General features: G+C 43.4%; 2 protein-coding genes across 3 annotated transcripts; both read left to right on the top strand.

Moving 5' to 3' along the window:
- Positions 1-232: 232 nt before the first annotated feature.
- Positions 233-12,097, top strand: mgat1b (alpha-1,3-mannosyl-glycoprotein 2-beta-N-acetylglucosaminyltransferase b). The gene is made up of 3 exons (XM_079287978.1): positions 233-326; positions 4,344-5,624; positions 8,750-12,097. Exons 2-3 carry the CDS (start codon positions 4,755-4,757, stop codon positions 9,449-9,451), a joined length of 1,572 nt encoding a protein of 523 aa, XP_079144104.1. The 5' UTR covers positions 233-326; positions 4,344-4,754; the 3' UTR covers positions 9,452-12,097.
- Positions 12,098-13,766: 1,669 nt separating this feature from the next.
- polr1h (RNA polymerase I subunit H) lies at positions 13,767-15,770 on the top strand. Of its 2 annotated transcripts, none has more exons than XM_079288391.1 (5): positions 13,767-13,907; positions 14,308-14,427; positions 14,803-14,906; positions 14,987-15,096; positions 15,180-15,770. In XM_079288391.1, exons 2-5 carry the CDS (start codon positions 14,310-14,312, stop codon positions 15,202-15,204), a joined length of 357 nt encoding a protein of 118 aa, XP_079144517.1. In that variant the 5' UTR covers positions 13,767-13,907; positions 14,308-14,309; the 3' UTR covers positions 15,205-15,770. The 2 variants fall into 2 exon arrangements, with proteins under 2 accessions (XP_079144517.1, XP_079144518.1); XM_079288392.1 differs by having other exon boundaries at positions 13,790-14,058.
- Positions 15,771-16,464: the final 694 nt, after the last annotated feature.

The raw sequence follows: 16,464 nt of genomic DNA, 5'->3' as shown, positions 1-16,464 counted from the left end.
ATGTCACTGTGGATACACGAGCCGGGGGCAGTGTAATGTGTGTGCAGAGTGTGCAGAGCTGTAGCCTGCTAACATTCGCAGCTCATATTGGTAGTGTTGGTGAAAAGAGCAGAGCCGGGAAATAATGGGAACCAGAGGTGGAGGTGCAGGCAACACTGGAGCCGCTGTGTAGCGAAACTAAGATGTGCTGTGAATGTGACAACGAAGAAAATACAAGGGTGGCTCCAAGTGTTAGCCAGCTAGCCGGTTAGCGCTGCAGCTTGACATGAGCCGTTTCCATTACACGGTGCAAGTCGAACTAACTCTTTCAGAACGGAATGTCAGAGGTGAGTGACACTTGTTTCATCTGCTGCGTCAACGGCTTCGGTCAGAGTGGCTCATGAATGAAAAAACAACCTTTACTGTTGTTGCTCGGCGTTAGCCAGCTAACTAGCTAACTAACAGCATGTCAGGTTAGCTTGCACTTAAGACACCCTTCGTGCCCCGATGCTGACAAACTACAGCAGACACGACGAGACACCGGCTGAGCCCCTTCTGCACAAACAACCAGTGCTCTGTGTTTGACTAGAGTCTGGTGTCAGCTAGCTTATTGGCTGCAGATAAGAACGAGAAGCGTAACAGCTGGGTTTCATCTCGACACACCGCTGCTGACTGCTCTTTGCAATGTGGACCCTTGCACCAGTTGTTTAGTGTTGGCCATCTAAGAGGCCTCGCTTGCTGGTGCTCATTGCCTTTCCACAGTGAAGTCATGCGAACAGTTAGCCGGATGGTACACTGTCTGGAGCATCAGTCTGTGGCAGGCTCCACTGTGTGATCCTACCAGTCAGTTCCACGTTGTGTGACGGAAGGAGGAGGGGGTTAAAGAAGAACAGAGTTTCAGCTGGTACACTTTGTGAGAAGAGCAACAGTTCCCTCCCTGTTGACAGTCTATAGAGCTGTACTTACTGCAGTAGAAAGGGAGGCATGACAGAGCTGTAGGCTGCTCCGAGTTCAGGTAACGTCTGGTTACTTTTCCACTTTCTAGTGGTTGGTGTGGACTTCACTTCTTGTTTGGCTCCTAATCCCTTTAGACACCTTGTTATGCTGCTTCTCTCCCCTGACTCTTTTCCTTCCCCTCATATTAGTACTTTTCTCAGTGTTGACTTTGTCTGATGTACAGCTTTGTTTTCTGTGTGTTTTAAGGCAAAACAGATAAAGTGTTCATGCTGCTACTTTCTTTGTCAACATGATCACTTGAGTCTGTTGAGTCGATCGACTATTTCATAGCACAGTCGTGAAATATTCTGTCATTAGTAGGGATGCATGTAAGCGATATCTAGCCGATACTGACTCAAACCGCTGGATCGGTGACAAACGGGCTGATTTATTCAGTTCAAGTCTGTTTATTTATTATTCCACTTATTAGACCATTTTGTTGCTGCACTAAAAAGGTTTGCTCTGCAATTGTAATTCCTGTTAATTAAAAAAAACCCATTATGAAGTTGCTGGTGTGCAGGCATTATTTTAATTATAAATAACAACTCAATCAATGTTTCTCTACATATTTATTTGTACCAGGCCTGGTGTTGCCTTACACATAAAAGAATGACCCCAGTGACATCATCACACTGAGGCATACAGCTTAGTAATTTAACTCTGGTGTCGGTATTAAACAAGCCCAGGTATGGGTATCGGGACTGAAAAAGTGGGATCAGTGCATCCCTACTTGTAGTTACACCAAACTAAGACTAATGCTGTCTAATAGAAACGCATTGCAATAGACCTGGGTCTCATGACCGTTCAGTTCTTCTCAAGGTGATGGTAATATGGCGATAAACTGGTCTGGTATGCTAATGGCTTGCAGAGCATTTAAGCACAGCTAAAGATTCTTTACTGATCAAAGTGTTTGTTCCTTGTAGTCAAACATCCAGGTACAAGATTATTGCACGCCTATATTTATCAGCACTAATTGGTTTAGGCATTCTAATGCTGAGGAGCTCCTGTGGAGCAATCGGTCTGCTTCATCACTCACTCCGTGTATAGAAAAACAGTAACCCTTTACTGTCACATACACTTGACACTTGTTGTAGTTGGACTGGAGAGCTCTGTGTTTGTACTGCGGCCTGTTTGTTCATGGGAAGTTGGACTGTGAACTGAAAACCTCATGTATAGTCAGACACCAAATAGAGCGCTAATTTAAAGGTCAGAACAGCTAAATTACAAAACAAGTTTTCTCACTTGCTTCTTGTGTTATCACATTTCCAGGTAGCTTAGATTTTGAGGTATACATTTCTGCCTCTTCGCCTAATTCAATGATTGAGCGTTGAATATCGTGCAGTCCTCGTATCTCTGCAACGACCAGCCTAGTCAGCAAGTACACTAGTCACCATGAGTGTGTGCAGAGGATGCTCACTGGGGGACTTATAATGAAGCCAGAGTTAGTGTAAAGCATAGAATAGAATGTTGGTTGCATAGAAATAGAATAACATAGAACGTACATTCCCATTCAAATCAATGTAGCAGGATGGTCCGAGTGTACCGTTACCATTGCAACCATTGAAGCGGGATCACTTCTGTATAAACTAAACCGACTAGTATGGCAAGTCGCGGAGGTGAGATTTTGCAGCAACGATTAATACGATCAGTGGCGTAGTAACATTAAAACCGTACAGGTAATTAATGGGAGAAACTCATGTCTCCATCCACCATCTCGTCCAAAAGTATCTTACCTCACTCTGGGCGGACTGCAGCTTACATTGGAATACTCTCTTTCAGTCTTGGTACAGGAGCACACCAGAGTTTGTTTCCCACAGCACAAAGTCTGTGTCAGATGTCTGATCAGTCCATAACCCAAAGATAGGCTGTTTAGTGACAGTGGTGTTAAACAGCTGGACAAGGTGCAACCAAAGAATGTTTGGCATATTTGCTTAACAAATTACTTTAACAATTTATCACCCACAAACGTGGTCATTAATCACCCATATGACCCAAAAGTACTAATTGTTTCAGCACTCGATTGACTTATTTAACTTGACCTTTGGTTGACTGGTTATATTTTAGTTTAGATATCTGAGAGTGTTTGTGCCCCAGTGGTCCAAATGCTGTTTGAGTCTACCCTGAAAAGAAGGCTGGCTACTAACCTGTGTAACTACAAACCGGGGCTCTTCAAGGCTTCAGTACAGAAATATAGTTTACTGAGTCTTTTACAACCATGTCTGTAAATACCTTATTTGGTCATGGATTCTGTGTACTGCTTAAGTATTGTTTTTAGATGTTTGTTAACAGCATTTAAAAGCATTTCTTTGTGACTTGAACTACGCTCCTGCCTTGAGTCACCATTTTCATCCTTGTCCTTGGTAGGCAGGAATGAATCACAGTAAGCTCCCATGCTTGCCTTCAGTGGAGAACAGTGAATCATCCTGATCAACAACACAATCTGAACTCTTGTCATTTTCTCAGGGGAAAAAATGTAAATGGTATTCCCTTTTTACAAGAATCCTCGTGATCAGCACCAAGCTCTCTGGGACGTTGGACGTCTTTGTTCACACATTGTTCAGTGAAAGACTGAGCGTCATATGAGATGAGCAGGACATCCTGTTTGCCCTACTGAGCATGTCAGATAAAGTGCCTAGTCAGCATACTGAGCTTCCAAAAATACCACGTGTATCCCTTCTGAAGAGGAATGGAATACTGCTGGGTCTGTCCGTCTGATAAAGTAGATGTGCTCTCAGAAATAGAAACATTCTAACTTGATTCTATTCAAACCTGACAGCACCATAAACAGGAACAGCTGCAATACCCATTTGATCTTAAACATCCACACATTGAAGGGTTTTGTGTATAATGTATGACATTATTGCAACATGCTATTACACTGTCATATGTGAGAGTATTGGTTTAAATGTCCTGGCACTAGTTCAGATATGATGCCTGTGATTAACAAATAGTCAAAGATAGTCTTAGATCAAAAGTTTGACAATCTGATAAAAAAAAAAGTAAACTGACAACACATGCAATGCCAACTTTTGATACAGGACTGTTTTAATAATTGGTGCTATGGACAGCTGAACACGTTTAGGGTTGTATTGTGGTATCTCTGAACCGATCTATTTAGCCTCTGGGGGCTAGGAACAATATCGCTCTACTTTCTGGTCTCTTTTGATTGGTTTGCACATCCTACACAATACATAAGAACGTAATGATACTGTGGGCGCCTTTGCTGACAGTGTGACTGCTTTTATTCACGTGCACAGAATTTTACACAATTGTACAGTGCATGTCTGAAAAGTGCTTTTCTTTTTGCATAACAATCAAATGAGCTGCATTCATTCTGCTGATCATGTGTTCTGCTGTTCTGTTTTCAGGATGATGGCTGAAGGGTAATATCCAAGAAGTCACATTCCCTCAACCCAAAGTGACCCCACTTCCCCCTTTTTTACTTTCATCTGCACTTCTGCAACCTCCCCTTGCCTGACTCTGCGTGTCCTATCTCAGCCCATTTCCCTTTTCCAAAGGGGGTTTTAATGGAATTCATGCATTCCACAGTAGGATCATGTGAATTTCTAATAAATTGGACAATTCTCCTCCTGGCAGCCTTCCGACCAAAAAACAAATCAAACTCTCAAATTTGAAAAAATTACAATGTGATCGTATATGAACTTCTGGCCCATCTGAGATCGCCACCTCAGTCTGTAGGAGTCGACTCTGGTTCCATCACTTGTTCCCTACCTGCAGCCTTTTCCACATCCCCATCCCTTTTTTTGTGTCATTGGGCCATGGTTCGCAAGAAAGGTTCTCTTATCCTATGCGGTGCTTTCCTGTTTGTTGCCTGGAATGCTTTGCTTCTACTTTATCTTTGGGGTCGTCCTCCCATTGGCCGCCTCGGAGAAGGTGTTGGAGCTGAACCAGGAGGAAAGGAAGAGTGGGCCGTGGGAAGAGGGAAAGGAGGCCGGGTCAACCTGGCCGCGGAGGTGATCCGGCTGGCAGAGGAGGTCGAAATTCAGCTAGATACCCAGAAAGAGCTACTGAAGCAGATTGAAAGTCACCGGGCTGTGTGGGCTCGGCAGAAAGACGTTGGGAAAAGAGAAACGGAGGATGCAAAAGAAGTCAAACAACAGGTTGTCCACCAGCCACTAAAGCCTCCACTCCCTCCAAAAGATAGTGTGGATGATAGGGACCAAACTCAAGAAAAAAAGACACAGAAGCCTGTTCCTACAGTAGCTTCAGACTCTAAGTTAGACCAGCATCAGGCCATTGAAATAAAAGAAGACATTGCTGAGAGCAATAAATTGGCGACTTCCGTTGCCAGCCCAGAAGTGGTCATTCCCGTTCTAGTCATTGCTTGTGACAGAGTGACGGTAAAACGGAGCCTCGACAGACTGATACAGTACCGCCCTTCTCCAGCACTATATCCAATCATTGTCAGCCAGGACTGCGGCCATGCCGAGACAGCTCGAGTGATTGGCTCATATGGAGATCAAGTGACTCACATTCGCCAACCGGAGCTGTCGGACATCAGAGTTCGACCAGAGCACAGGAAGTTCCAGGGCTACTACAAAATTGCCCGACATTACCACTGGGCACTCAACCAGGTGTTCAACACGTTCTCCCAGTCTACTGTGGTCATAGTGGAAGATGACCTGGAGGTGAGTGCTCTCAGACCTTACCACACTTCACAGTCGGCGATGTCATTCTTGATAGCTCGATTTAAAAAAAAATATTATTATAATTTTGGTGTAATTTTGCTTTTATTGGATAGTTTGACGGTAAAGACTCACAGGAGAGGTCCGTAGAGCGTGTCCAGTGGGTTTTTGTAGGCATCGGTAAACCATGCCATGCTACGACATGTTGACAGTGGAGTTTCATTGCCAACCATCCTTATGTGTACAACAAAGGAAGGAAGAGAAAGTTTAAACGAAGAGGCAGATGCTAAGAAGCAACAACAAGCACTTAGACGTCTTGGCGCACATCAAAAGACAGACAAAAAAGGTTTGGGCTTGTGAGGGACCAGGGTACGCATAAAGCTGGGAGAGCAGGTAAAGTGGAAAGAATATGGATTTTATTCACCCAAAGTATGTACATAATTAGGATGGGTAACAAAATCAAGCAAAGGTGACAAATCAGAATAACTGTATAAACTTAACATAATTGCACTAAATCTAAGAACTTAGTTTAAACAACATGGTGAGTCCTCTTCTGAACAAGGGACACTAAATTCTCCATCTCCTAACTGCATGATATATCCTATGATGGCCAGTCCATAGTTAATTGCAGGGGTGTGAAGACATTCCTCTGCTGTGGTGCAGATGTAAAGGCTCCTGGCAACACCCCTCGTGCTGTAATCAGAAATGTCTGTATTAATACTACATTGATTTACGAATGTAGTGTTGATGGACATAACTGTCCCACAATGCAATGCGGCAAGAAAAACGGAGAAGCTGCTCGTAGCTAGAAGGAAATAATCATGTGAGCGAGCGAGCGAGCTCTCAGACCTCGACATAATGGACCCCGATCATGAGTCGACTGATCTAAAGGATGAGTCGACTGATCTAAAGGATGAGTCGACTGATCTAAAGGATGAGTCGACTGATCTAAAGGATGAGTCGACTGATCTAAAGGATGAGTCGACTGATCTAAAGGATGAGTCGACTGATCTAAAGGATGAGTCGACTGATCTAAAGCAGAGGTCCCCAACCTTTTTTGCACCACGGACCGGTTTCATGTAAGACAATATTTTCACGGACCGGCCTTCAAGGTGTGGCGGAAAAACACGACGAAATAAAATGATACGATCGGCATGAAAACAAATATAAACTGCATGAATAAATACAACTCACAATAACGCTGAATCAGTGGCAGCCCTGAGCTTGTTTCTCTGCAACGAGACCCATCTGGGGGTAACGGGAGACAATGACACCCGAAGTCTGTTCCTGATGTCCCGTCGACTCCGTGATTTTGTTTTGATTGCCGTCACTGCAGAACATCCCGCTTCACAAAGAGGAAGTGTGAAATGGAAGCAGGGTTTTCAGTGCTTTAGTGGCGATCTCAGGATATTCAGCCTTGATAACACCAGCAGAGTTGTTGTCTCAAACATACTTTTAAGGCCGGCGTCATTTACAATCTCCAGCAGCTGATCTTCCTGTCGCCACATATTCTGCAGAGCGGGCTTGGCGCATCAGAATTACTCCTGATATTTAATTAGACTCTTGATATTGTCTGTTAAATGAAGCTTTCATTTTCATGGAAGTTGTCGGCTCTTCTTTTGTCTCCTTAGTGGCCTTTTCCCTTTGCAAAGAAGCCCTCCAAAAGTTATTTACTCATTTTCGCTAGTTTGCGGGTTTAATTTTTGAGGTAACGTATCACAGAGACAAGCGTTTTGACATGTGTCAGGAGCCACAGGCGGATGAAATTGTGAGAGAATCCGGTCATTTTTCAAAATAAAACTTTCAGACTCTGATAATCAATAAAACGGAAATAATATAATATTTATTCTTTCTGTGCGGCCCGGTACCAAATGATCCACGGCCCGGTACCGGTCCGCGGCCCGGTGGTTGGGGACCACTGATCTAAAGGATGAGTCGACTGATCTAAAGGATGAGTCGACTGATCTAAAGGATGAGTCGACTGAACTAAAGGATGAGTCGACTGATCTAAAGGATGAGTCGACTGAACTAAAGGATGAGTCGACTGATCTAAAGGATGAGTCGACTGATCTAAGGGATGAGTCGACTGATCTAAGGGATGAGTCGACTGATCTAAGGGATGAGTCGACTGATCTAAAGGATGAGTCGACTGATCTAAAGGATGAGTCGACTGATCTAAAGGATGAGTCGACTGATCTAAAGGATGAGTCGACTGAACTAAAGGATGAGTCGACTGATCTAAAGGATGAGTCGACTGATCTAAAGGATGAGTCGACTGATCTAAAGGATGAGTCGACTGATCTAAAGGATGAGTCGACTGATCTAAAGGATGAGTCGACTGAACTAAAGGATGAGTCGACTGATCTAAAGGATGAGTCGACTGATCTAAGGGATGAGTCGACTGATCTAAGGGATGAGTCGACTGATCTAAGGGATGAGTAGAATGTAGCCAAACAAACAAACTCTCCTCGGGTTTATTCGGTGACCTTTAGGTTAGGAACCACAGGAAAATAAAGTAAAGTGGCTCCAACAGTAACATGCTACTTACACAAATGCATATTGATGCATCAGTGTTAACAGTACAATAGTGTTCCCTTTGGAACGCAATATGTGCTCCGTCCTGATAAATACTGTGATGCCGTTTACTTCTCCAAAAGTCATTTCAACAAATCCATCAGTTTAAAAGAACAACTCCAGTTAATGTCATGTTGGGTTAGTTTTTGAAGTTTTGTTCATCATTTCTATCAGTTATAAAAACATTGGACTCAGCAAGTTGACAGCTGGGAACTTGCCGACGTCCCTAAAAGGAAGTAGGAAACACAGCTCCCTCTTTCACCTCACCCTCCTTCTTCAACTCTGACCTACTGTGCTTGCTGTATTTGTGCATGTTGCTGTGTTCCTAGATTTCATTACAATATGATGAATCCTAAAAGAAAAGAGGGCAAAAGCTTTGAAAATCAGACCCAGTCATTCTTTAAAGGCTGTTCTGTGGTAATTACATGTTTTAAATGACAGCAAACCGCCCAAAGTTAGAAGATTGTTTTTGCTGTTGAACTGACCTCTGATCTGTTGGACTGGTTCTCTGAAGCAGAAGCTCACCACTGTGCGTCTGTGTCCCCTCATTTAAGGTGTCCCCGGACTTCTTTGAGTATTTCCGAGCCCTGTACCCGATCTTGCGCGATGACCCCACCCTGTGGTGTGCTTCTGCGTGGAACGATAACGGCAGAGACGCCTTAGTGGATCCATCCAAAGCCGGGCTCCTCTACAGAACAGACTTCTTCCCCGGTCTGGGCTGGATGCTGCTGAAGGAGATGTGGGATGAACTGGAACCCAAATGGCCCTTGGCCTTCTGGGATGACTGGATGCGCCATCCGGAGCAACGCAAAGACCGCTCCTGCATCCGACCCGAAATCTCTCGAACTATCACCTTTGGCCGGAAAGGCGTCAGTTTAGGTCAATTCTTTGACCAGTACCTTCGCTATATTAAGCTCAACACTGAATTTGTGCCTTTTACCAAACAGGATTTGTCTTATTTGCTAAAAGAGAAGTATGATGAAAAGTTTATAAAAGAGATTTACAGCACCCCTCTGGTGAAGATTGAGGACCTGCAACAAGGGGGCAGCTTAAGAGGCCCTGGACCGTACAGGGTGCAGTACACAAGCCGGGACAGTTTTAAAGTCTTTGCTCGAAATCTGGGGGTGATGGACGACTTGAAGTCTGGAGTTCCTCGTACAGGTTACAGGGGCGTAGTGAACTTCCTGTACCGGGGTCGAAGGGTGTTCTTGGCTCCACCAGAGGGCTGGACGCAATATGACGTCAGCTGGAGCTGAGAGAAGGACCAGACTACAATGTGAATGGTGTTGAAGAGGGGAGAGAGCCTTACTCAGAGGAACACCCTCTCAGACCAAAGAATATCGGCAGACACAGTGGTTCATGAAGGAACTAAAGCAGCACCGATGGGCGGGGAGGTCAAGAGTTGACCCGGGCCTGTTTGTTACGTAATACTGATTCAGGATCAGCCGGTTCAATGCCACACATACTTCACAAAGAGTTCAAAGTTTTAGGGCAAGAAAATTCCACCTTAAACACTGCTTCAAAAAAGCTCTTGGCAACGTGCCTTGCTCTCTGGGCCCATTTAGTTTGGTGTGTTTTATCCATGTGAATAACTGGCCAAATGCAGACAGAACATCACATTCAGATGTCTGCAGCAGCTCTCATGGAGTTGGTTAGCAGGAAACATTTAATCTGTTCCAGTGTCCATGATAAAATATTACACCAAGCAGAGGGGTCATCTCTAGAACCGGTTCATCTTTTTACTTTCAGCAAAGTTGATGAAAGCTGATAAAATTGATCCAACTCTTCAGATGATGTTACTGTTCAAGCCTATAAACCAGGGCTCTCAAACTCATTTTGACTCCGGGCCACATCAGCATCATGGTCGCCCACAAAGGGCCGGTTGTAAATGTAACTACTCGTAACATATTGTTAAATAACTCTCTGCATTCACAGTTTAAAGTAGTCTTCAATGTACTCACAATACATTTCCATGTTAAATGTACAGTAAGCAGCCAAAGAGCTGCTTCTAACTGTTTAAGTATCTCATAATTTTGACTTTCTATTTCATAATTTTGACTTTCAATCTCATCTTTTTGACTTTCTATCTCATTTTTTTGACTTTCTATCTCATCTTTTTGACTTTCTATCTCATCTTTTTGACTTTCTATCTCATCTTTTTGACTTTCTATCTCATCTTTTTGTCTTTCTATCTCATAAGTTTGAATTTCTATCTCAGAATTATGACTTTCTATTATAGTTATGACTTTCTATCGAATAACTTCGACTTTCTATCTCATAATTTCGACTATCGGGATATTTTTATTAGGCTAACTTAAAAAATAATGAAAAAAAGGGCCGGGAGTTTGAGACCCCTGCTATAAACTGATCCGAGGCAGAATGAGAAGCTTCTCCAATGTTTTAGAGAGCAAACTAAGGCTGAACAAAGTCATCGTATGAAGTCAGCCTGGTGGTTAACATTAAAGATTAAAGACATTATTTCAACAGGATTTTAACAAATGAGATTTAAATCTTTTTTAAGATTGCAGCAAACGACAGACTGAAAGTAAAACAGCAAAGTTTAGACAAACGTCAGAGAGAAGGAAGTGCAGAAGAAGCAGAGCCATCATCCTCCCAGATTACAGTAGCCCTGATCCAGGACCAACACACTCCTCAGACCAGGAATGGAGTCGTCTGTTGAAGTGGTACAAAGCATGTAGGATTTGTTTCTCACTCTCTGGAGGGACAACGGTAGACAGGAGACATTATAGCGGTCCTACCAGTGCACACGCTTTACGTGGTCTGTGTTGCCTGTACAGGAAGAGAGCGTTGTTCGTCAAAGTAAATCTGTTATCGCTTTCAGAACACTCATCAGCTGACTTAGGATTTTTAACATTCTTTGTTTGACACATTTCATGAGCTGCTCATCAGAATCAGCCTTGTTGACCAAGTGTGTGTGCACACTTGGTTTTAGTTTGCTCTCTGTGAGCTTTAATTTACAGGACGAGGCATCGCTTACAGTCAACCACTACTGTTGTTTTACCATCGAGGACGAGGGGTTTTCGGAAGCTTAGGACATAATGAGAGGAAGTTGTAGTTGCCAGAAAGCAAGAAGACCAAAAACCTGAGAATGTTTTCAGGATGTAGCAGATGTATAGGAGCATGGCAGGATCAACGGTGGAGTCTTTCTTGAATTCTAGGTGCTGATGTTCTTAGATCAGTTCATGGGTGACGGAGCACAACACTAAGTCAAAGCAGAGAGATGGCCTCCACATGCCTCTGACTCAGATGGTGGGACTTCATTGAAACACACAGTCAGACTGCTTTGTTAGAAGCATGTTGAGGCCTTTATGGTGGATCTCCTGCTCAAGCTCGTCTTAGGCCTGTTATTCTTTTTTTTATTTTTTGGTAATGTATTTAATGTTTCTGAGCTTAAACGCCATCAGTGTGATGGTTGAAGAGAATTCCCTTCTGCTTTCAGAGGGTTTGTAGAAGGACATAGTAAATATGAAGGATGAACCTTTAATGGTTAAGCTATTATGAAATCATTTCATTGTCTTGAACTTGAAGTTCTAACAGGTTTGCCAAGCTGCAAATGAGGTCTAAAGTGATGACTGATTGTGAGATGTTACTGGTGATCCCCTGAAGCCCTGATACAGGGCGAGTTGTAATTACGTGACATGCAAACCATGTTTGGTCGTCTTAGGTTTGTTAAAGAACCACTGATTGTTCGACACGTCTGGTTGCTGCAACAAGAAGGCTGTGCAGTGGCTGGGGAGTGATCATCACTGTACTGTAATTAGTTTTTGGAGATTATCCACAGGGTCGAATGATTCTCATGTCTGTATGGTGATGTGTAAAACCACTGCCTGATGTGTTTATAACTTTAATACTATATGAATAAAATCAACGATTTTAATATTTGCCCACATGCTGAAACAGTTACTCTTTGATTGACAGCACTCATTCAGCTGTGTGATCCTCAGTCCTGAACCGAGGCTCCTGCCATTGTGAACAATAATAATATTAATAATAACTTGCAATTTACAGGGAGTTTGGATCACAAGTAAAAATAAAAGTGTAGTCCAAATATGTCTGATGCTGGCTGTGGTCAGAGGTGAGACGGGCCTGAAAGTTCCAACCAGGGAGGACGTGGAACATTCTTCAGCCTGCTGTACAGTCCGCCAACACTTTAACCATTTACCATTTCTACAGCTGTGCCGTCTCTCAAATGACTTCTCCCATGGTTTGGTGTCGTGTTTGTAAAATGAAACTGTTCCAGAAAGCAGCGAGCCGTTCTGTGCAGACTCTCAAAAGTACACGGTATGATGCACTTACAAACTCAATTTTGAATCGATCATTATAGATCAAATCATGATTTTGTTTTCCCCACATTCAAGTCCTGGTTTGAATTTCAAAAAAGAAACTACAGCAGTAGGAGGAACTGCTGTACCAGGCTAGCTCAGAGTACTGCTGCTGGAGTATTAGGCTACGGACCACCAAGGCTCACAGGTCTGCAGTGAAAAGTTAGGTTCTGTAGTTCATGTGAACAGGTTGGAATATTACTTGCTTTTTCCAAAGCTTTAAACTGTGGATCCTTTCTTTTAGCTTTGTTTCAGGATTCCTGATTTCATCCTCCTCCGTCATGGCTAGCTAGCTACATCAATGAAAAATAGCAACCAAAAATGGCCACAAGAATGTATGAGATTGCAGCTGTAGGTTGTTGGACGTGGACGTACAGAAATAACAGCTGTTGCATTTGTCTTGAAAAATGCACGGATCCTAGGAACCCGAACAGTCTCTTCTTTGTCCCGAATACAAACTAGTCTGGAACCCATGGGGTCAGATCAGCCTCGATGTCAAGGAAAGCAGTGAAGAAGGATTCACAAATGTATTTTGTGATTTCCAAACAAAAATAGTTATCATTAAATAAAAGTGTAAATAAAATCCATATATACAAAAATGTGATTCATAAACTGTGCACACAGCTCTTATTTTAAATACATGTTTCATCAAGTAAGTGGATGTTGTTACATTCATAGTCTAACTTTTGAACTTGCATTTACAAACTGCTTATCACGTGTGAACTTCTCTGCATTTTGTTATTTCTTATATACAGTCAATGATCTTTGTCAACAGGGAATTATCTGTCTCCTCCATTTTCAGCCAATCACGTGAGCGCGCCCTCACGAGGTTACACCATGGCTTACACACTGCTCAGGGCTCCACTTCTGACACGTGACATTCAAAGAGCGGGGGTTGGTTCCAGTTCATTCTCTAACCAGACACATTAGAACATTGTTCAATAGATCTAGTTGCTTTGATCACCTCATGATAACAATCATGTTGCACCATCTGCCAGGTGGAATCATTTGAATTCAATAGGTTGAAATTGGTTCTTGTAATATGAACAGCCATAAATGGTGGAAGGAGAATAAATGGAAGAGGACAACCTGTCTTATCTCACGACTACTATCAAATGTAGGAGTCGTACCATGTGCTAACGTAGCTGAGCTGTTTAGACAGCATGGATTCTGAATCAGAGGCGTAGGTGACCTGGAACGTGCCTGTTGGCACTAGAGCACCCAATGACGGCCCAGAATGCGACGGTGAGGAGCTGAAGGACCCGCAATGTGAGACTGCACCAGCCAAACTCACCGCAACATTATCGTTTGGTCTTTTCGCGGGAAACTGCGTGTTATTTGTGGGTAACGACATTTCTACATGAAAGCGGTGAGTAAAGTCATCTACATTCTATAAGTGATGATGTGGCTAAAGTTAATATCACCTTAGCTTTAGCTAAAGGTTGCAGATTTGCTCCAGTTCCTGTCACGTGCTAAAGTCACGCGCTCTCTTCAATGTTGTGCTTTCAATTCTCAACAATGTGAGTATATGCATCATGTAATGTTATTCTGAAGGTAAGCCTTAATGTCTTCAGGACTTTTAAAAAGCGTGACACAACCCGTGAATAGAATCCCTCCACACGCAGTACTGTGAACTCCACATAATATTTAAAACAAAAAGACTCTACTAACTCTAGTCAAGAACTTCATTTATTTAAAAGTTTTAATTGTGGCCAATATTGCAATTGTGTGTCGCGGACTGTTAACTAAAGAACGCTGCTGTTCTTCAGTGATGTCGTGTTTTGCTGGTGACCCCAACTTCTGCTCAGAGTGTGGGAGCGTGCTGCCTCTTCCTGGGATACAGGACATGGTCCTCTGCCCGCGCTGCTCCTTCTGCCTCCCGGTAGCAGGTACCAGCTCTCTGTGTGTTACTGTCCATCTCTACCCCGGAGAGAGCTCTTCAGCACGGGAGCCATGTAGAAGCCTCCACAGTCCACTTGGACAGTCCCACCTACATGCTTGTATGCAGGTGGTTTGGTTTGTCCAGGTGTTAGATTCTGTCCTCCACAGTGGAGATGAATGTTTGGTTTGTGGTGGCCTCAGCTAATGTTTTAAAAGATTGAACAGAAAAGTGCCTTTTAGAAACGATGACACTGTTGCACTAAATAATCCACACACTTCCCTGTGAACAGCTGTGAAAATAAAGAGCCATATTCAAGCTGTTCTCGTGCAGTCTTCCTTGGTGAGGCACAGATTTGCGTTACATGCATGTCTTTGATCACCAGAGTTCTCAGGCCAGGAGATCCGCTCCACTGTCGTATTCAACCCAGAGGAGCAGTCGTCGGTGGCTCTGAAGGACGAGGAGGGCTCTGAACTGAAGGGTGCTGTGGTAAGAACAGGTGCTCACTGCCTGCTGTGTGTGACCATCACTACTGTACTCTGTATTCATGAGGTACCTGCTCCCTATAGATTGACAGGCGCTGCACTCGTTGCAATAAAGAGGGGATGGTTTACCACACCAGGCAGATGAGATCTGCAGATGAAGGACAGACGGTCTTCTTCACCTGTATACACTGCAGGTAATCAATACTGTGGCAGTTAATTTGAACATGTGGTGCTGCTGTGTGATCGTTTGCTGATCATTTTGATTTGGGTGTTACAGGTATCAAGAGAAGGAAGACTCCTGAGAAGAAGCCCAGCGCTCCCTCTCCATGCTTCCACCAGCAGTGGTGTCAGAAGATCGGGTTCTTTCCCAACTCATGGATCCTAACTAACACTGGGTCCTTCACCTTTGGTTTATCTGAAGACGCTGTGCACTTCCTGTTCTTGAGTTATTAGCATTCACACCTTGAATTACGTGTGACAACATAGTCTTAACGCAGGGTCGACATGCTGAGTGGACATGTAGTTGGTGAGAGCTGAGTGACCCAGCAGACCAAGAGGAGCTCAAAGAGAATGTGTAGCATTTGTTCTGGGCACTAGATGGCCTCCCAGTGACATACAGCGCTGTTTTCTGCTAAGCCAGGCCACAGATGCTGAGAGAAGATGTCTGATGTAGAGCATGTCAAATCTAAACCCGTCATCAACTTTTTAAGATCCCTATATTACAATTTCTATGTCATTTTGCCTCTTAAGCTTTCATCCTAATCAGTGTTTCCTGAATAAAGTGTGTGATGGATGAATGACATGATTATTGAGTGAGCTAGTCTTCATAAACTCTGTCTTTAATGTATTGGCTGAAATAAAGTTCCAATGGGCATAAAACACATGAAGCATTAACATTCATTCCACTACTGCGCTCATGAACTACACGGGTGTTTTCACAGTGTGCACCAATTTATACATTTGTTGAGTGCATTAGATTATTGTAATATAATTATTACATTAGTTCAGGTGCTGAGCTATAATTCTGTGACCTCCATAGACTTAATGGATTGTATAATTCATGATATTTCATATATGCCTGAAAGCTCAGAACATTTCCAGTGAGTTAAATGTGGATCTGTTGGATCATGATGGTCCTCTGTAACATGTGAAGAACCCCAAAGATGCTTCTTTTACAGTTAAGACCAGTTCATCTCTGGAGAAGACCAACCCAGTTCAGCTGAGGAGAGCAATGCAGTCAACCGCTGTCTGTTTCTGACAGTTCACAGCTGAAGTTAAGTTCATTTAATGGCCAAATGGCTTAAGTTTTACGATGTCGGTTAGCCAAAAAACAACATTCCTCTGCATTGTCTGGACTGCTAACCCAGAGAACTCTGGGAAAAGGCGTGTACGGGACCAACCCGTTCTCATTAGCAAGGCATCGAGTAACTTGGGTGTGAGAATAAGCTGCAGGAGTTACCTGCCACATGCTTCAGCTGTGTGTGTTAGTGGCAACACTGAGATACAGTAAAGTAGCACAGTCATCAGAGAGGTGCAGTCAGTGACTCAGAACGAGTCCGGTC

Source organism: Melanostigma gelatinosum (genome assembly GCF_949748355.1).
Source record: "Melanostigma gelatinosum genome assembly, chromosome: 17".
Classification (NCBI taxonomy): Eukaryota; Metazoa; Chordata; class Actinopteri; order Perciformes; family Zoarcidae; genus Melanostigma; species Melanostigma gelatinosum.
The sequence above is the reverse complement of the archived record's forward strand: the minus strand, read 5'-3'. Positions and strand labels throughout refer to the sequence as shown.